Below are 22,445 nucleotides of genomic sequence, written 5' to 3'. Positions count from 1 at the left end.
CCCCCTTCATTCTTCCCCTCCTGCTACATTCTTCTTCTTCTTTTTTTCTTTCTTAACATATATTGCATTATTTGTTTCAGAGGTACAGATCTGAGATTCAACAGTCTTGCACAATTCACAGCACTTACCAGAACACATACCCTCCCCAGTGTCCATCACCCAGTCACCCCATCCCTCCCACCCCACCCCCCCACTCCAGCAACCCTCAGTTTGTTTCCTGAGATTAAGAATTCCTCATATCAGTGAGGTCATATGATACATGTCTTTCTCTGTTTGACTTATTTTGCTCAGCATAATACCCTCCAGTTCCATCCACGTCGTTGCAAATGGCAAGATCTCATTCCTTTTGATGGCTGCATAATATTCCATTGTATATATATACCACATCTTCTTTATCCATTCATCTGTTGATGGACATCTTGGCTCTTTCCACAGTTTGGCAAATCAAAACCTCAATGAGATACCACCTCACACCAGTCAGAATGGCTAAAATTAACAAGTCAGGAAATGACAGATGTTGGCGGGGATGCGGAGAAAGGGGAACCCTCCTACACTGTTGGTGGGAATGCAAGCTGGTGCAGCCACTCTGGAAAACAGTGTGGAGGTTCCTCAAAAAGCTGAAAATAGAGCTACCATATGATCCAGCAATTGCACTCCTGGGTATTTACCCCAAAGATACTTTCTATCTCTTTGTTGAAGTTCTCACTGTGTTCATCCATTCTTTTTTTTTTTTTTTTAAGATTTTATTTATTTATTTGACAGAGACAGAGAAAGCGAGAGCAGGAACACAAGCAGGGGGAGTGGGAGAGGGAGAAGCAGGCTTCCTGCTGAGCAGGGAGCCCGATGTGGGACTCAGTCCCAGGACTCTGGGATCATGACCTGAGCTGAAGGCAGCTGCTTAATGACTGAGCCACCCAGGCACCCTGTGTTCATACATTCTTTTCCTGAGTTTGGTGAGCATCCTTATGACCATTACTTTGAACTATTTATTAGGTAGACTACTTAGCTCTATTTCATCAAGGTCTTTTTCTGAGGTTTTGCATTATTCTTTCATTTGAAATATATTCCTCTGTCTCCTCATTTTGTCTGACTCTCTGTGTTTGTTTCTATGTATTAGGCAAATCAGCTACCTCTCTCAGTCTTGAAGGAGTGACCTTGTGTCAATGTCCCATAGAGATCAGAAGCACAATCCTCGACTAATCACCAGATGCAGGTGCTCAAAGGGAATCTCCTATGTGAGCTGTGTGTGCAAGGGGAGTGGCAGAGGGAGAAGCAGGCTCCCCACTGAGCAGGGAGCCCAATGTGGGACTCGATCCCAGGAACCTGGGATCATGACCTGAGCCGAAGGCAGATGCTTAACCACTGAGCCACCCAGGCATCCCTATCCATTCATCTATTGATTGACACTTAGTCTGCTTCCATAATTTGGCTATTGTAAATAACGTTGCAATAAACATAAGGGGGCATATATCCCTTTGAATTAGTTTTTGTTTTTTTTTTTTTTGTATTCTTTGGGTAAATACCCAATAGGGTGATTGTTGGATCATAGGGTAGTTCTATTTTTGATTTTTTGAGGAACTTCCATACTGTCTTCCCCAGTGGCTGCACCAGTTTATATTTCCACCAATAGTGCAAGAGGGTTCCTTTTTCTCCACAATCTTGCCAAAACCTATGGTTTCTTGAGTTTTTGATTTTAGCCATTCTGACAGGTATGAGGTGGTATCTCAATTTGGTTTTGATTTTCATTTCCCTGATGATAAGTGATGTTGAGCATCTTATCATGTGTCTGTTGGCCATATGGATGTCTTCTTCTTTTTTTTTTTTAAAGATTTTATTTATTTATTTGAGAGAGAGAGAATGAGAGACAGAGAGCACGAGAGGGAAGAGGATCAGAAGGAGAAGCAGACCCTCCCTGCTGAGCAGGGAGCCCAATGTGGGACTCGATCCCGGGACTCCAAGATCATGACCTAAGCTGAAGGCAGTCGCTTAACCAACTGAGCCACCCAGGCACCCCATATGGATGTCTTCTTCGGAAAAATGTCTGTTCATATCTTCTACCCATTATAAAACCAGATTTTTTTTTGGTGTTGAGTTGTGTAAATTCTTTATATATATTGGATACTAATCCCTCATTGGATATGTCATTTACAAATATCTTCTCCCATTCAATAGGCTATCTCTTAGTTTTGTTGGTTGTTCCCTTTGCTGTGCAGAAGCTTTTTATTTTGATGAAATCCCAATAGTTTATTTTTGCTTTTGTTTCCCTTGTCTCAGGAGATACATCTTGAAAAATTGTTTCAGCCACTGTCAGAGAAATTACTGCCTGTGGTCTCTTCTAGGATTATTATGGTTTCATTTAGGTCTTTATTCATTTTGAGTTGGTTTTTGGGTATGGTGTAAAAAAGTGGTCCAGTTTCATTCTTCTGCATGTAGCTATCCAGTTTTCCCAACACCAAATGTTGAAGAAACTGTCTTTTTCCCATTGCACATTCTTGTCCCCTTTGTCAAAGATTAATTGACCATATAATCATGGGTTTATTTCTGGGCTTTCTATTCTATTTTATTGATCTATGTGTCTTCTTTTGTGCCAGTACCATACTGTTTTAATTACTACAGCTTTTAAAGACTGTCAGAGCAGGGATATTTATGGCAGAATCCCAGACTTTATTTCCAAATCAGCACCCAGAAAGCTTTGTATTTGCAACACTTTTGAAGTCCTTTTCCATCTAAAGTCATGCATATATTAACTGTTAGGTCATTTTCCCCTTTATTTTTGTCTTTGGATTCAACAGCAAACTCAAGAAAGTTTTACAAAGAATTTATCCTATTACTTTTAGAAATACTTTCAGAGTAAAAAATATGGAATGATGATGTATGATGACTTTATCCAAAGCATTTCATTCATAAAAATACATGCTGAAATCTAAACTTTATTATTCAAACTTTTCAATTTTTCAAAAGAAACTATTTTCCTCTCAAGTTTTTTTTTTTATTCAGTGATTTTTCATTGTTTATTTTTTCCATATAATCCCAATACTTAACTCTATCCATGTATTCCTTCCAGTGAATCCAACTCTTTCTTTACATAAGAGCCAAAGGATAAGAATGCAGGGAAGCATTGGGTTTACTTTCAAATGGAATGCTCTAACTAAACCTAATTTAGCTTGAGTCTTTAGATCTCCCTAACATATCATTCAAAAATTCTTAGGACTGACCAACTAATAAAAAATAGTATATTAGCGGAAATTACTGTGTTGTCATTTGTTTATATGATTCTTCTTGTATTCAATTCAAAAAAGAATTCCAGGAAGTGGGGGGAAGGTGAGGCAAGATATTATATCAATAAACCTTTTAAGAGCTGTGAAAGAGCTTAAAGTCCTGGAGTCACGTATGCATGGATCCAGATCTTTTTCCTCCACTTACTAGTTCTATGACCTTGGATAATTTACTTCATCTTTCAAAAAGTTAGTTTCCTCATCTACAGTTGTTACAAAGATTAAATGAGACAATGGATGAGAAATGGTAACTCAGTGACTAAGACAAGGTTCCATATTGCTAGCACATAACATAACAGCCCCATCCTTTTAGTGACTGACACTTATACCACTTAGCTTTTTAGAGGGATATTTGACAGACTATAAAAAAATTAACATGAGAAAATAAAATAAACTGAGAAACACATTTCCTCACAATGTATGACACCTTGTTTTAGCAACATTGGGTTCCCCTGAAGGAACTGGTCTATATTAGACTGAACCTGTCTGGTAAAGGTTTATTGAGATGACATTTGAAAAAAGAAATATGACATTGACTCTGGAGCCAAAATACCTAGGTTTGAATGCCAGATCAGTTACCATACACCACTGGAAAACTGGCCTTCTTAGTACAAATTTCATGTAAGTCAGGAGTTTCTTTGAAGCATGTACCCTCAAGTACTTATAGCAAATGTTTGAATAAGTATCAATGAAATATCAGTGGTCAACTAACTCACATGGAAGCCCAAATTCTCTCTTTTTTATTTTTTTCCTAGTATTTTGAAAGGGAAAATGCTTGCTTAGTTCTCTTTTTTAAGGTTCTCCATAAAATATTACTGCTTTTCCTAGACCAGTTAGATACGGACGGTTAATTTTTGGCAATTAAAAGTTCTTCAGGGGTACCTGGGTGGCTCAATTGGTTAAACATCTGCCTTTGGCTCAGGTCATGATCCTGGGGTCCTGGGATCTAGTCCCGTGCCCAGGCTCCCTGTTCAGCGGAGAGTCTGTTCTTCCCTTTGCTCCTCCCCAGGACTCATAAGCTCCCTCTCTCTCTCTCTCTCTCTCATAAGTAAATAAAATAAAAAAAAAAAAAAAACTTTTTCATATATCACCTGTGATAATGAAGAAATTTGATCCACAATTTCCTACAATGTATTGGAAAAGTGCGATGACCTAATTTCAAAATCCAATAGGCTTGATTTATATTTATAAAACTCCTGCTAATTTACTTAATTAAAGCAATAGTGGATGCATATGCAACATTCATATCATTAAAAAAGGCTTCATCTTAAGGAGAGAATTTAGAATGCGGATTCAGGACACCGACTCTGGAGCCAAAATGCATAGGTTTGAGTGTCAGATCAGTTACAAACTAGCTAGGTAACTTTGGAAAAGTTGCTGAAACTTCCTTTGCCTCAATTTTTTCTTCTGCAAAACTGAGAAGATAATAGTACATATATCTTATGGTTATTAAAAGTTTTAAGTGGGGGTGCCTGGGTGCTTCAGTCTGTTAAGCATCTGCCTTCAGCTTGGGTAATGATCCCAGGGTCCTGGGATTAAGCCCCACATTGGGCTCTCTGCTCAGTGGAGAGCCTTCTTCTCCCTCTGCCTGCTGCTCTGCCTACTTGTGCTCTCTCTTTCTCTGTCAAATAAAGAAATAAAAATCTTAAAAATAAATAAATAAATAAAAGCCTTAAATGACTGATCTCAGGATCTTGAGATCAAGCCTCAGGTCAGGCTCATGCTCAGCGTGGAGTCCAGTTAGGACTCTCTTTTTCCCTCTGTCCCTCCCTGCCTGTGCTCATGTGCATGCTCTCTCTCTAAATAAATAAATCTTTAAAAAAATCTTAAATGACTTAACATGTAACAGAAAAGGCCCTGATACCTATTAAGTGTTATTATGTTAGCTATTATTATTATTCTTGTTGTTGTTATTTGGTCCTTCAGAAAAGTAATGCCCCCCCCCCCTTTTTTTACTTACTTCAAAGCAAGGATACTCACTGTCAGGCTTCCGGGTAATCTATCAACGCATTTGTAATTACATGTAAAATTCTGTATATGCCCATGTATTTTTTAAAGTTTTATTGAGATATAATTGACATAAAATAACTGCATGCTTAAAATGTACCATTTTATACATTTTGACATTTGAATACACCCACAGAACTATCACTACAATTAAGATAATGACTATATTTATCATCCCCAAAAGCTTCCTCTTACCCTTCATAATTCCTCCAGTGGTAACAAAGATTTTACCCTATAATTTTTTCCCTTTTTTTTTTTTTACATTTTACAGTTTGGTGTACGATCCACTTTGAATTCATTTTTTGAGTATGGTCCAATGCAGAATTCAATTTCATATTTGTGCATATATTCAATTGTCCCAGAATCATTTGTTGAGATATTACCCTTGTAATTGCCTTTGCACCTTTGTCAAAAGTCAATTGACCATTTATGTGCATCTCTATTTCTGAAATATCTATCCTATTCCATTGATCTATTTCTTGGCCTTGACATTAATGCCGTACTCTCCTGACTACCATAGCTTTATTATAAGTCTTGAAGTCAGGCTGTGTAGGTCCTTCAACTTTATTCATCTTTTTAAAAATTGTTTTGGCTATTCTAGTGCTTTTGCATTTCTATATGAATTTTAGGCATCAGCTTATAAATTTCTACCAAAACATTACTAAAATTTGCATTTAATTACATTGACCCTATAGATAAATCTGGGGCGAATTGATTTCTTTTTTTTTTTTTTAAGATTTTTTTTTTTTTTTTTTATTCACTTGAGACACAGATACAGAGAGGGAGAGAGAGAGCATGAGTAGGGAGAGAGGCAGAGGGAGGAGGAGAAGCAGGCTCCCCGCTGAGCCGGGAGCCCGATGTGGGGCTTGATCCCAGGGCCCTGGGATCATGACCTGAGCCGAAGGCAGATGCTTAACCATCTGAGCCACCCAGGCGCCCCACGAATTGATTTCTTAACAATATTGTGCCTTCTGATCCATGAACACAGTATAGTTCAACATTGATTTAGTTATTTAATTTCTGTCAGGAATATTTTGTAGTTTTCTGAGTATAGGTCTTCATGTATTTTGTTAGATATATCCCTAAGTATTTCATGTTTTTGCTGCTATTATAAATGATACTGTTTTTTTATTTCAATTTCTGGCTGTTCATTGACAGTACATAAAAATACAATTGATGTTTGTATATTGGTCTTGTATTCTATAGTCTGTTAAAGTCCTTTACTATGCCTAGGATCTTTTTTTGGAGATTCGATAGCATTTTCTACATAGATGATCATGGAGTCTGTGAGTAAAGATAATTTGGCTCCTTAACTTCCAAGTGGCATGTCTTTAAATTTTTTTTTTTCTTGCTTTATTGCACTGGCTAAAACTTCCAGCGCAATGTTGAATAGAAATGGTGAAAATGGACACCCTTGCCTTGTACCTGATAATAGAAGAAAAGCATTCAGTCTTTTACCATTAAATATGTCAGCTCTAGATTATTTGTATATGCCCTTTATTAAACTGAGAAAGTTTTTACTTTATTCTTAAGTTCTGAGTTTTTATAAGGAAAGATGTTAGATCTGATAAATGCTTTTTCTGCAACCACTGTTATAATCTTAGAGTTTTCCTTTCTTAGTCCATAAATATGGTGAGTTACACTGAGTTTTTTCAAATGTTAAACAAATTTGGCATTTCTAAACCTCACACTGTCATGATGTATTATCTATTTTATAAATTGCTGATTTCCTTTGATAAAATTTTGTTAAGAATCTCTATCTCTATTTCTGAGGGATATTGGTCTGTAGTTTTCTTATAATGTCTTTGTCTGGGTAATACTGTCTCAGAAAATGAATTGGGAAGTATTCTTATTAAATGTTTCTGGAAAATTTTGCATAAAATTAGTACTATTTCTTCCCTAACTATTAGGAAGAATTCACCCATAAAGCCATTTAGGCCTAGATTTTTCTTGTAGGGAGGTTTTTGACTGATGTTCAATTTATTTAGCAGATATGGAGCTATTCAGGTTGTGTATTTCTTCTCTAATAAATGTTGGTAGCTTGGAACTTTCAAGTTTTTCTCTTTTTTATCTAAACAGTTGAATTTAATGGCATAAAATTATTCATAATATTCCCTTCATATTCTTTTAATATTAGTAGGATATGTAGTTATGTCTATTTGGCATTCCTGATGTTCATAATTTGTTTCTTTTTTCCTTTCTTCCTGATCAGTCTTGATAGAGCTCTCTTCTCAATAAAACAGCTTTTTGTTTTATTGATTTTTTCTCTATTATTTTTCTGTTTTCAATTTCAGTGACTTCTGCTCCAATCTTTATTTCCTTTCTTCTACATACTTTGTATTTAATTTGCTCTTCTTTTTCTAGTTGTATAAGATGAAAGCTAAGATCATTATTTTAATGGCAAATTTTTGTGGCACAAATTTTAATATTGTTTTCTATTTCTATTCAGTACAAAACACTTTATAATTTCCCCTTTTCATTTCTTCTTTGTTCCACGAATTGTATATAAGTGTGCTATTTAGTTTCCATATATTTGAGGATTTTATCAATATATGTCTTTTATTTATTTCTAAACTAATTCCATTATAATCAGAGAGCATACTTTGTATGATATGAACCCTTTTAAATTTAAGACTTATTGTGTGGCTCACAAAAGAGTCATTTTTGGTAGATGTTCTGTGTACATTTGAAAAGAATCTATATTCTTTTGTTGTGGGATGGGTTGTTTTAAATGTCGGAACAAGTTGGTTTATGGAGTGTTTATGGTTTTTATATTCTTACTGATTTTCTGTCTGCATGCACTATCAATTATTGGGGAAAGCTGTTGGAATCTCTGTCCAAAACTCTGTATTCCTATCTTCTTCCATTTGTATCAATTTTTGACTTGTGTAAAGTCTGTTATTAGAACATAAATATTTAGTAGTGGTGTGTCCTCTTGATTAATTAGCATCTTTATCATTAAAAAATGTCTTTCTTTATATCTTGTAATATCTTTGCTCTGAAATCTAATTTGTTAAATATTAACAATTGTGTTAGCTTAATGTATATTTTTCCATACTTTTAACCTATTTTGTTTTTATACTTAAGGTGGGTTTATTATAGGCAACATATAGTTCAATCTTGCTTTTTTCTTTTAATCCAATCTGACAATTACTGCATTTTAATCGGGGTTTTTAGTCCATTTATATTTAATAGAATTACTGATGTGGTTGGTTTAATCTTCCATCTTGCTTGTTTCTCTTTGTAACACCTGTTCTTTATTCCCATTTTTCCTCTTTTCCTGCATTGTATATATGGGTTTTTAATGATTTCATCTTGCTTCCCTTGTTGGACTATTAGTTATAGTTTCTTCTGTTTTTAGAGAGTCACAGTATATATTTTATCTTTTCAAAGTCTATTTTTAAGTGATATTATTTTTTCTTCCTTCTTATATATTTTATATATAATATATAAATATATTTTATATATTATATATAAAATATAATTTTACTTCTTTTTTGCATGCTAATTGCTTTTGACTAGATGTTAGATAATAAAAATTTTATCTGTTGGATCCTGGGTACTTGTATGCCTATAAGTGTTTTTGAGTTTTGTATCAGGATGCAGTTTAATGACTTTGAAAGAGTTTCATTCCTTTTTTTTTTTTTAAGGTTTATTTATTTATTTGAGAGAGAGAGGGAGTGGGGGGAAGAGGAAGAGGGCAGAGGGAGAAGGACATAGAGAATCTCAAGCAGATTTCCCAGTATGGAGCCTGAGGCAGGGCTCGATCTTACGATCCTGAGATCATGACCTGAGCCAAAATCAAGAGTTGGACGCTGAACCAACTGAGCTACCCAGGTGCCCTGAAAGAGTTTGATTCTTTCAGTTCTTGCTTTTACAGTTTTGGGGCAAGACTAGAATGGATTCATTTAGTCTTAATTTTACTCCATTACTAAGGCAAATCATTCTTAATACTCTGGCACATGCCCTGTGAATATGAGATTTCTCCTGAGGCTGATGGGAAAAGGAACTATTGCCAGCTATGTGTGAGCTCCAGGAATTGTTCCCTGTAATTTTTTTGGATGGTTCCTTCTGCTTAAGACCTGAGGAGATCCCTCTGCAGATGTCTACAGCTCTCTCTCTGTAGCTCCCTCCTCTCTAGTACTCTGTCCTATAGCAGCTTTAGCTGCCTTGGCCTCCTCAGACTCCCAGACCTGTCTCTTCCACTCAGCGAGACTGCCAGGTTCTGCATAGACTTCCTTTCTGTACACTGTGCCCTGGAAACACTAGACAGAAATGTGGGTAACCATTGAATCACTTCATTCATTTCACATCTCTTCATTGCCTCATATTCAAGGTTAAAAATTGTGATATTGTCCAGTTTTTTAGTTGTTTCACATATGAGGGTAAATCTGGTCCCTTACTTTATCTTGGCTGAAAGTGGAAGTCTGCCGATGTATTATTTTAAGCGGAAAAAGGCCTACAGCCTTCATCAGGGAGTTATGGTCTTTTCACCAAAAATCAGGAAACACTGTTCTGAGTGGATTTATAGATTATTGGTAGGGATTATTGTTGTTAGTATGGACTGTCTTACACATTTTAATTTTCATCTATTGTAGGAAGTGATATTTAAACTGTTAAAGTAATAAAAATCCTGGTTCTCTACAATAAATACATAATAAATTTGGAATGCTATTTTGGCAGATGGGATGACTTAAGGTAATACAAATGGGTAGTATTGTCAGTCAAGAAATGGGCCTGAGTCAATGAAAGGTGTAAAAGGAACAAAGTCGAAGTTTCTTTGGCTCGCAAAGAAAGAAGGGAGGAGACCAGGAAAAAAAACAACATACAAATCAAATGAAAATTAGAATTAAAGCTTGAAAAGTACGGACAGAGATCAATTTTACAGGTTACACACACACATAAACACACAAAGTAAGTCTGGGCAAAGAATTTAAATATATGAAGAACAAGTGTAATGTCAAATAATTATGCAATTTCAAAATCTTGATAAGGGAGAAAGATGTTTTTGGGAATTTAATACAAGATCTCTTGCTTTCTTGCAACTTTTAAAAAAGAGACAAATATATTCATTATTTACCTAGTTAGGGGTAATAGAGAAGTCTGTTTGACATTTATACACTTACCTGAATTTTTCTGAATATTATGGGAAGGTTTTCGATATTTTTGTCAGTGTTAACTATAAGAGGGAAGGCAATAATTACCTGTGAATATTACCTAGTCTATAGTTATTTGTACATTTGTATTACCTTTCTAGCTATGCTTTTTCAGAAGGGGGAAGGGATCTTATTCACTTCTGAATATCTAATATTGACTACTATAGAGCATCACATAGAGGAAGTTCACTTATTTAACAAATACTACGAAGTACCTATTAAATCCTAGGTACCACGTGGGACTTTAGGAATGCAAAGGTGAGCAGAAATTGGCTATGTGGCTGCTTTCTGCAGACCACTGGAGAAGACTAATAGTAATCAAATCATCACACAAACAAATATAAATTGAACAATAAGGAGCATAGCAGTGCATGTATGATTAAGTGACATCTCTTATATAAGCTATTTCCAAAGTGACTAATGAAGAAAATTCCATAACGTGGTGATTGAATCAGAGCTTCTAATTCTCAGTATCAGAACCTAGCCCACATTTTTAGAACCCACTTTATCTAATACTTCATACAGAATTTCCTTAAGAAATAACTTTTAAAGAAAAGAGTATACCACAGGGTACTTCACATCATGTTTTAGAACTTGGAAGCATTGTCTCTATCAGACAAAAAGAAAGGTCAGAAGGTTTCTTCATGGTCTCATGAAGGTGAATATTCTTATGGAAATGTAACAGTACTCAAAGCTATTTTGTGGGAACATGAACACCGATAATGAATATAGATATAACTCTAAACTAAATGCCAGAATAAAACAAAATTTATGAAATAAAGCATGTACTCATTCATTTACCAAATATCCATCAAACATCTACCATGTGCAAGTATGTCCCAGGCCTTGGAAACCTAGCAGTGATAGTCCCTGTGCACACGAAGGGGGTGGCATGAGGGCGGAGACATATGATAGAAAGCAAACAGACTACTTAGAGACTTCTGATTCTCTGTATCAGCAGCCTCCCACAATGGTCAAATACTTGCCTGCCCATCAAAGCAACTTGGACTCTTTATCTAACCAACAAAGATCAGAAGCAAGAAATATCTCCAACTTAATGAGGTACCCTGTGCTTACTGTATTGTTGGCGTTAGTCCCATTCTCTTCTATCCTTTTCTTGACAGTTATTTTTAACCTTGTTTAGCACAGAAGACCGTATTTGCTACCTCCGTCATTCTAAACAACCTACACATTCAGCAGCTAACTTAAAGAAAAGGGGAGACTTTTCTCTATCTGCAATTTATATCTACTTCTATGTATTATCTTGAGCCTCTAAGAAGTAGCCAGGGTTTTAAAGTGAAAGCTTACCTTTACCACAGAAGCAGGATAAAAATGTCTACATCTAGTCCACAGAGATCTAGTCCTGTATCCCTGATCATATGATTTCAAATAAATCCCCAAAGAAAGCCATTTTTGTCTCCTCCAAAGCAGTTTGAATGCTTCCCAAATGTCAAAGCTTCTCCAGGTGCAGATGGTTTTTGTATAAGTTTTATTATGGTCACTACCATGCTTAGAGGCTTCAAACCATAGAGTAAAAAATAACCTCTTTTGCCCTTCCCAACACTAAGAAAGAAAGAAAGAAAGAAAGAAAGAAAGAAAGAAAGAAAGAAAGAAAGAAAGAAAGAGAAAGAAAGAAAGGAAGGAAAAAGAAAACACTCCAGCTAAATAGCTTCAAAACAAACAGGTCATTTCAAGAAAAGACATCCAATTATATAGACTCTGATTACTGGTAATAACTTGGAAGTCTTAAGAAATTTAACAACTTTAGCTCAAAATAATTAAACTGAACTGTTAAGGATAAAATCACCACCTAGACTCAACATAGCTACAGATGCAGAAAGAGTAAGAAGGCTTACTGATTCATTGTCCCTTCTGTTGCCAGTCCCCAATGCCAAATGAATCAGATAGCAAATATTAACGCTTTTTTAAAATTAGAATTCATAGGAGAAGGCTTTTTTTTTTTTTTTTGGTCCTCTTTTTTTCTGTAGCAAGATTATTACATTTGATTTTTCAATTTTGAATCTTGGACTTTTCAAAGACATGGAACTGATAACATAAACACATAAGAAAAACTTTCCATTCCATGTATGTATGTATGTATGTACTTCATTTATGTAAGTCAAACATGAGACTTAGGCCTTCAACTAATGGTCATTCAAGGTCATTTGAGGAATGTAATCATTTTATCAATAAACCTTTTCCCTTAAGGGTATGAAGGTTTTCTGGACAAGGGCTTGTTCTATATTATTATTAAACAAGTCTGACTGTCACATTTATTTCTTTCATGTAGCAACAGCTTGAACTTACAATTAACTTGGAAAATTCTTAAAAGGGATCCCTATCCCTACCTTGAACACTGCATTAAAACTCAAAGAGGAAACTTGCTACCTCTCAGCAACACACCTCTATCAGAAGGAGCTCCAAGAAGGAACAGTGGAGTTTGTTGAATAAATAGTGTTGACTCATTATGTAATGAAAAGGTAAGCAGTATACTTTATGTCATTACTTTATCTGTAGAGCATACACATTGCTACATATGCTTTGAGAGTGGAAAGCCACCTTCTAACAAAATCTTCATGGGGTATTGTATGATTAAAGAATATCATTGGTGAAGGAATGATTGAAGGAATTAATGGCTTAGTTTGGTAAGATTAAGGGAAATCTTCATGTGATTTTTTTGAAAGACAATGAGATACACTGAAACACTTCTTATTAGTAGGCAAATAAATCTCTGTGCTATGACAAAGGAAGTTTCATTGAGTGGTCGAAGATACCTATCCCTTTAGTTTGCAAAACCACTTGTAAGATGAATACATTTTCCAAGCCCTGAAATATTTTTTTTTCTGAGAAAAATTAGAGACCATTATGCTTAAAAGAAAAAAAAAATCACTCACCGACTCCTTTCCCATCTTCTTTCGTAGCCGTGTTTGCCACTGGACAGCTTGCATGACGATGGCTTCCCACCTTCTTTCGAGATTTACAATGATCAGTTGCATGGGCTGGTGGTCTGCGTTCAGATTGCAAGTCTCCCGGTCATCTAGAAGATGCTGGCATAATCGCAGGATGGAGGCCACTCCACGACGTCGCTGCTTGATTTCACCACAGAGGGACTGCAACAAAGAGAGGAATCGATTCATGGGTGTTTATAGAGCAGAAATCCCTAAAACATGAAACGCCTTCTTCCACCATAATTTCAAATTGTAGTGATATCCTTGGCAATGAACAATAAGACAAGAAGGGCTCTGGAGTTGTCTTTAGATTGGAGACCTCCTATTGATACTCAACTAATGCCAAAGAATTTAGCTGCATCCCATTCCTCTTCCCTTTTTTCACTGATTTGTCCATCTAAAATGCTGGGTCCCACCTTGACACCTAGGTGATTAACAATTTATAACTTAATGAAATAAATCATGTAGGTCATGGGAATGCCAAACAGATTGACATGCTTTGATTCCAGGTCACAGGAAACACAAAAGATAGAAAAGTGCCCCGAAAGGACATGGAATTTTCCCAAATTTACTCCTAGATTTTTTGGAGCCAAAAGTTCAGTTTTCTACTGGCTGGGAAAAAGTTAAATAAGATTGCCAAGAATTTTGATATATAACATCTATTATTGGGGGAAAAAGGGATAAGCAACATTTCTCTTCCAAAGCTTGATTAACAAAGCAATAATGTTCTAAAAACAGAAATTAGGATACCGGATTATTATTGCACTGTTTGTTGGTTGCTGTTTCCTTTAATAGACATGCACACACTTTAAGAAGGATATGCATGCACCAAAATAGCATTTTGCCCCCAGAAGCATCTGTACTGCTGCAGTGACCCTAAGCTGAACAATTCAAGCAAAATAGTGGGTACACATGTCTAAAAATATTATATCTTTTCTTTGCCTACGGATAGTGTGTAAGTGATATTCTAATTTGAAGCCTTCAGGAGAAATGATGATTATATCCACAAACATCACTGAATTACTAATCTCCTTCGACTGCTACAATTGGACTGCTCTAACAGTTAACAGATTGCTTATTAATCAACAAGGGTAAACAAGACAATGCAATTTCATTTAGTGCGAGAGTTTTAATGCCTAAAAGTATCTGTGCTTAAAATGTTAATCTAGATAAGGCTTCATTAGAAGAAGTCTTAAAATGATTAAGTGCAGTTCATTGAAATGTGCACAGAGCGGTAGTAGATCAGCAGGTGGACATTTCATACAGATGTTCTGCTTATTGATATAATACATGCTATAGCCATTTAAATGACCCTAACTCAGTAATAGCTGAAATTCTATTATTTCTGTAATGAGAGAACACTGTACCTTTAATATTTCTGAATTTTAAATAAGGTGAATGACAAATACCCAAACCTCTATTTATGGCAAAATATGACTAGGAATTTTATTATTCAATTTATACCAGTGCAGCATTTTTAGTTATGTTTCCTGAACTTACCCTTATTTATTTTCCTAGCATTCATTATTATTTTCCTACATAACTCCTGATATAACCACTAGGTCTGACAAATTTCTTTACTGATGCTATTCATTTGTTCAGTGCAGAATGAGGAGGAAACCTCTGGATATTCAAAGATAAAACTTGAGGGCCGACTAAAGCAAAAAGCATTGTTTCCATCCCCTCCTCCAATACAGCTACCTCCCCACTCCTAAATGCATTCTCTCTCTTTCTCTCTGTCTCTCTCTCCCTCTCTCACACACACACCCCCTTCAATTTCCTCTCTTGCTCTAGAACTTGAGCAAGTCAAACTATCAAGCCAAATTAATTCCTGCCAAATTTCGGTCCATATTAACACTTCAAGATAATAATATAGCCAACTGAAATTGGTTGAAGTGAGTCCTGTGAATAGGAATATTGAGGATTCCATTTTTCATTTTTGTGTTGCTATAAATTTGTTTAAAATACAGGGTTAGGAAAATCAAAAGTGTTATTTCCATGCCATAAAATGGGATCTTGCAAAACTCTCTTTGCAGTTGACTAGACTAATAACTGCATTCCTCAAGCCAGCAAAAAGTCCCAATGTTTCTTAGCCAAGTGAAAATTTGCCAGGGACAGCACTAACAGTATGTGTGGGGTTAGAACGGCCTCACTGGTAACATTTACAAAGTAGCCCAAATGGGCTTCATTCACCTCACAGGCACTTTCAAAGAACTTTCAAAGTTCTGAAACAGGACATGTGAGATCACCAGGGGAAATTTTCATAAAGGTCATTGGCCATAATTTTTTTATGAGTATCTAGAATGTATCCAGTATTTAAGTAACCAGATGATCCCCAACTCACATCTTAATGTGAGTCAGTCCAGGTAGTTTAAAAACCATGAAAGCTGTTTTTGACATTCAGTATCAGATTTGACGGGATGTTAACATTCACTATCTAATTTTTGGATCTTCACAATCTTACAGTTTTTTTTTTTACTTTAAATATCCAAAGAACTTAGTCTATATCCTGGATTGATAATTTATCCTATATGCACACAGGGAAATAACACTACTTTAAAAAGGAGGTGAAAATTGAGAATTTTAAATGGTCAACATATTTTTTGACACTTTTTTATATCTAGGAGATATAACTGATAAAATAACATTCTTCTACATAAATGGGTTTCCATGACAACCATTAAAATATACATATTTATTTATAATCACAAACACATACTAAATAAAACCAATGCATTTGCTGGCAATGTTTCTTAGAATCAGTAGCTTACATTATTTCCATGATAAACTATGCACAGAGAAATGTTAAATATAACTATACAGGAACAAGTAAGTATTGTAACTATTTCTAGCTTTCATTTTCAGAGGAAAGTACTTTAAAACAGAAACCCAAACTAAACAATCTAAGACAGACGTTGAAATAAGATAAACTCATCCCTGTCTCTCAGACCTCCTCAAATGTACCCTACACTTTCCATCTGCTAGGCACTGTTTCAAGCACTGAGGCTTCAAAAAGGAGCAAGTTACTGCTCCTTCTCTCAAGGAGCCGAGAGTCTATGGAAGGTGGATGATACAAGTAAGTGTGGTAATGAGAGTAATGTAGAGAGAGACAATTTAACAGAAGTTTGTGCAAGTTGCTATTGGAGGAGTTGGTGAAATCTTCAGGGAAACAACGTTGAGCCAGATGGTCTAAGCTGAATGGTTGCAGTTCTCAAGACAGAAGGGTCGGGAAGCAAGTGTCCTGGGGCTATGGGGGCACCTAGAGTGTCAGGGAGAAGAGACAATGAAGCAGCTGGACGGGAAGTAAGGAACAGAAAAGTTTGGAATGCTTTTCATTATTGTCGGTTTGGAAGCATTTTCCTTGATATCTCATGAGATCATGTTGGTTCCCAAGCATAGTCATATTGCGTTCACAGAAAAGTACAGAGATAAGAAGAGTCAAAGGAAATCTAAAAAGAAAGAGAAAATCTCCACTAATGATCAATATGTCTAAGAAAGAGATTCCAAATGCTTTTGTATGTAGTTGTCCTATTATTTGGTAATTGTTAGATAATTTCTTCTTACAGGACGACCTCTGCTAGTACAGAGGTCTTTGTCTTGTATCACTTCAGAATTCAGTTGTTGGAATATGGTTTGGGTGTGCTGCATTTAAATTTCTGATGAACTTTTTATTTGCTTTATTTTACATTTCTACTCAATTTCTTCATGTTATTAAAAAGGCAGGCTTGCTATGAGAAATGTTCTAGAAAAGTAAAATTTTAAATTTCGAAGTCAATTTTTTTTTCTTTTACAATAATCGGATCTCCAACCCTCTAAATGTCTTTTTGGACATGCTGCAATAGCGTTGCCAACAGGCGGGAGGTTTTTGTATCACACTTATAAACTGTCAGTCTGGTTTTCAATTCATCAATGGTGATGCAAAGGAGTGTTTTTGGTTTATCTGGGGGGTTTTCTTTCCTTTTTTTTTTTTTAATGGGGGTTTTTCTTTTTCCTCTCCTTTCTCTGTCAACCTTTTTGACTGTTTAAAGCACTCTATTATTAAGCCAAATGTGATGTGACATCACTTTCGACACTGGCTTCAGTTTAACACTATTAAAGGTAAGACTTCCAATATTGGTGTTTTATTTTTCATTATATATTAAACATAAACATATATATGTTTATATATACATATATACATATTGTACAACATGATTATAATTTTCTTGCATACCCATATTCTTGACATTAAACAATAGTGTCATCTACTATCACAAAAGCATATAAATAAGTTTACAATCAAAACTATAATTAGACCCAAACCCAACTGCACAATAAGTAAAATGTAAGAACCAAATAGAGAAAAGAGAGATGAGGAAGAAAATACAATTTTAAAACTACCAAAACTAAGCATATGTTAAAAACAGAGAGAGAAAAATTCTGAGAAAACTCCAAAGCAATTTGTCTCTATGTATCTTACATAATTATATTCAGCAGGTTAATGTAACATCATTAGGTAAGTCAATCTGAACAAAGTGATAGGACTTCAGGTGATCTGTCAACTAAAAACCATTTACAAAGCAATGCCATTTTTAAAGTCAAACATAACTTTATTTTCTATTTTTTTTTAAAGATTTTATTTATTTATTTGACAGAGAGAGACACACTGAGAGAGGAAACACAAGCAGGGGGAGTGGGAGAGGGAGAAGCCGGCTTCCCGCGGAGCAGGGAGCCCGATGTGGGGCTCGATCCCAGGACCCTGGGATCATGACCTGAGCCGAAGGCAGACGCTTAACGACTGAGCCACCCAGGCGCCCCTAAACATAACTTTATTTTCTAGATTGATCAATTGTTTAACAATATCTATTGAGTATGCCCTCTCTGTGGCAAGCACAGTAAAGAAGTTTCAACCTGCAAATATGGATACATACCTGCCTTCGATCTAGTTAGAGTAAGGAAATAACAGAGAGAGGGGAAAAAAGTGAAAAAGACAGGCAAGTTCTTCTGGTTTAAATATTCACAAGTAAATAGCTCCATCTCCTATGGCAAGGGTTTCCCACACTTTTTCAAGTGTTTTTCTTCTTTTTTGCACTTTCTGTATTTTACCATTTTAATTTCATGAGGTGGGCAGCGGTTTTCTCTTCATCTGCTACCTGTGACTAGATGTGTGGAGCAAAGGTTCTCCGAGAGTGTTCCCCGGGCCAAGCAGCATCAGCCTCACCCATGAACTGGGAAATGCCAGTTCTCTAGTGCCTCGCCACATCTTCTGAATCTGCAGCTTGGGGATAGGCCCCAATGAGCTACGGTTTAACAGACACCACAGGTATTTGTTTGAAAACACTGGCCTACAGGAAATGGAGGAACTTTGTTCTACAGATAAGAGAATTAATCCAGTTGAGCAGATTTTTTTTTTTTAGAAGTATAAAATGGAAGTTACAAGTTCTAATTCTGAAGTCACACTGTTAGCCAAGAGCCTAGAGACCACGCCCATTTGGTGATCAGTTATTTTTTTTAATTGTTACTGAATTACTGAAAGAAAATGAATGAATGAATCAATCAACGAATAGATCTTTTTGACTAGAGGTATCTTTATATTATTAGTACTTGATGATCTTCAGGAATTTTCAATATAATTATTAAGAATGATAATAATGGGGGCGCCTGGGTGGCACAGTTGGTTAAATGTTGGAGTCTTGGTTTCAGCTCAGGTCGTGATCTCAGGGTCTTGAGATCAAGCCCCATGCTGAGGCTCCGTGCTGAGCATGGCGTCTGCTTAAGACTCTCTCTCCCTCTCCCTCTGGCCCACTGCGTTCTCTCTCTAAAATAAATAAATAAATAAATCTTAAAAAAAAAAGAATGATGATATATTAGGTTCTTTGAATACCTATTTGATATTTTTTATTAATTTTATTAATTTATTAATTAATCCTTTTTATTAATTTTATCAAATTAGTCACTTAGTAATGAATGACTAATACATATGGCATTGTGCTAAATTAAATAGAAGCTTCTCTCAGGAAGTGTGTATAGTGAAACAAAACCATGACGATTATTTGGAAGGTACAAGGCATCAGATGCAGGGAATGTTAATGCTGCAGCCATGGTCTAATAAGAACATACAGCTGATGGGGAAAATGAGAGGCAAGACTGTACCTCTGTGAGTCTTCAAAAGACGCTTTTAACTAGTTGATTCGGGATTATTATTTTGGGGCAAGGTTGACAGAGATCATATGGATAGTATTTCTCATAGTAATAAATATTTATTAAGTATCAATTAGGTGCCAAACTCCATACTTTTCATTATAGGATTGGAATTGGTAAATAAGAGGAATATAATAAGATGTGGTACATGTTTTTAAGTGCCTGTGATTTGGCTGTCAAGAGAAGACTCTGCCTCCTCAAAGTAAAAAAAAAAAAAAAAAAAAAAAAAAGCAAAGGTTTTTGATAAGACCTAACCCATCAGGTTGTTGTAAGTTTTAAATGAAGTAAACACAGGAGTAAATCTTCATTCCTTGTGGATAGGCAATGGTTTTTTAGATAGGACATCTAAAGCAGAAGTGACTTCTGACTTCTTAGGCAATGATTTCTTAGATATGACACCAAGAGTACAAGTGACTTTTGGACAACTTAACCAAAATTAAAAACTTTTGGTCTTCAAATGACACCATAAGAAAAAATGAAAAAACAACCCACAGAATGGGAAACAATATCCGAAAATCATATATCTGATAAAGGATTTGTATCCAGAATATATAAAGAACACTTGAAATTCAATAATATAAAGATAAGTAACCCCATTTTTAAAATGGGCAAAGTATTAAATAGACATTTCTTCAAGGAAAGCATACAACTGGCCAATAAACATATGGAAAAATATTCATCATCATTAGACATCAGGGAATTGCAAATCTAAACCACAACTACATACCACTTCACCTGCACTATGATTTTAGCACTAGGCTAAAATAAAAAAGACAGAAATCACAATATTGGCAAGGATATAAGGAAATTGGAATCCTCATGATCTGTTGGTGGGATTGCAAAGTAGTGCCATTCACTCTGGAAAATAGTATGACATTTCCTCAAAAAGTTAAACATAGAATTACCATATGGTCCAGCAATTTCTCTTCCAGGTAAATGCCCAGAAGAATTGAAAACATACAACCATACAAACATCCATAACCACATTATTCATAATAGCCAAAAAGTAGAAACAACCCAAGTATCTATCAATGGATGAGTGGATAAAAAAAATGTAGTATATCCATACGATGGAATATTATTTGGCAATAAAAAGGAATAAAAGGGCGCTTGCCCGGTTCAGCCAGTGCAGCATGTGACTCTTGATCTCAGGGTCATGAGTTGTGAGATTGAGCCCTGTGTTGGGCTCCGGCTCAGCGGGGAGTCTGCTTGGGATTCTCTCCCTCTTCCTCTGCCCCTCCCCCCATGCTCTCTCTCAAATAAATAAATAAATCTTAAAAAAAAAAAAGTAATGGCTATAAAATTCCCTAAGATGGAGTCATAACTACAAACCTATAAATCTCAGTCAACAAATAAGACATTCTGCTATATGATAAAAATAATACAGTGCTGTTTTTAATATAGCTCTCCTACTTCTAGAAATATCATAAAACATAAACAGAAAAGAATACATAGAAGAGCATGGATATGGAAAAGGAGTTGAAGAAAATGTGGAAATTAAAGAATGTTAGTTAAGTCTAATTACTGCAGTGGTGAGTTTCATTTACCATCATATACATCTTATGAAATTGTAATCTATTGTGTTGTTGGTGTCAGGAGAAAAATGAGGAACATGACCTATCAAGGTACTTCATGTACTTCACCAAAGATCATTCTAAGTTGGCTATACGTATATGAACAAACACAAAATTTTTAAAACGTTATGTTCTCCTCAAATATTTAGTCAAGGATTTACTTGACTGCAAAATAATAACCAACAACCATTGAAGCTTATTCAATTGCTAGCATACTATTCTGAGTATTTTCTTAGTTATTTTTCACTAATCTCATACATTAATGACAAACATTATTTGTGTATTTCTGTCTGCTATGTATTTTGTTAGGTATTTTATATGTATTGGCTCATTTAATCCTCACAACAGTACTATGAGATATATATTATTGCCATGTGCCTATTTTACAAACAAGGAAATAGAGACAGAGAGGCTAAGTAACTGACCAGAGCTAATGCAGCTAATAAGCAGCAAAGGCAGGATGCTAACCCACGCAACCTGAATTCCAAGCAATTCGTAAAAGCATTATCTACATTTCCTTTCATAAGAGGGCTGAAGAGGCTTGTAAAATTTCTCCATTTTCAGACTATTCTGGTCCCTGATTTCCAACCAGATGTGGCCATAGCCATAAAGTTACTGTTGAAAACACAGCCAACAAGTTCTTCAGTATACCTTTCAGGGGTCTATCTTATACCCATTTCTAGGCCATTGTTAAAAATTAGTAATCTATGTAATTCTTAAACCCAGGGTGGTTGTGATAGCAGAGATGGAAAAAATACTAATTCATTCACTGAACAAGTATTTATTGAACACCTATTATAATGGGCACTGTTCTGAGTGTTTGAGATGCATCTGTGAACAAAAGAGATGAACTTTCTACCCACAAGGACCTCACATTCCACCAGACAGTGGAGGATAATCTCTCTTCTGAGAAAAATGTAAGTTATATAAATAATCAAAAAGAGATTGAACAAAAGTAGGAAACATTCATTAGGCAAATGATGATCCAAGTTTGCAGCAGCGGGTCAGCAGATCTTTTGGTCCTGATGGCTCCATTCTTGAGCCAATTATGTGCTTACCTTAACCATATCTAGTATATAAGTATTGCAAATAAGACTTTCCATCCAGGAATTGTAAAGAGGTAATTCTTCAAAACAGCAAAAAAATTAAAATACCTCAAGTGAGGTATGAATGATGACATCTGCATATTTTAACTGATTCCAAACTTAAAAGACAACATCAGCTGATATAGGAACTCAGCTCAGTTGCAAACCCTGGGACTTAATCTATATTGAAGCTAAATATTCTATAAGCATTCAGTGAAGT

General features: G+C 35.5%; 1 protein-coding gene across 9 annotated transcripts in view; it reads right to left on the bottom strand.

Moving 5' to 3' along the window:
- The window catches only part of AKAP6 (A-kinase anchoring protein 6), a 574,958-nt gene that overhangs the window by 37,256 nt on the left and 515,257 nt on the right, over positions 1-22,445 (bottom strand). For all 9 annotated transcript variants that reach the window (XR_004299524.1, XM_032404915.1, XM_032404920.1 and 6 more), the window contains one exon: positions 13,333-13,548. Coding sequence is in view for 8 of the 9 variants with exons in the window: in XM_032404915.1 (XP_032260806.1) it covers positions 13,333-13,548 (216 nt within the window). In the remaining variant the exon portion in view is untranslated. The remainder of the gene's footprint in view (positions 1-13,332; positions 13,549-22,445) is intronic.

This window comes from Phoca vitulina, unplaced genomic scaffold, assembly GCF_004348235.1.
Source record: "Phoca vitulina isolate PV1807 unplaced genomic scaffold, GSC_HSeal_1.0 scaffold7, whole genome shotgun sequence".
In the NCBI taxonomy this organism is placed as follows: Eukaryota; Metazoa; Chordata; class Mammalia; order Carnivora; family Phocidae; genus Phoca; species Phoca vitulina.
The sequence above is the reverse complement of the archived record's forward strand: the minus strand, read 5'-3'. Positions and strand labels throughout refer to the sequence as shown.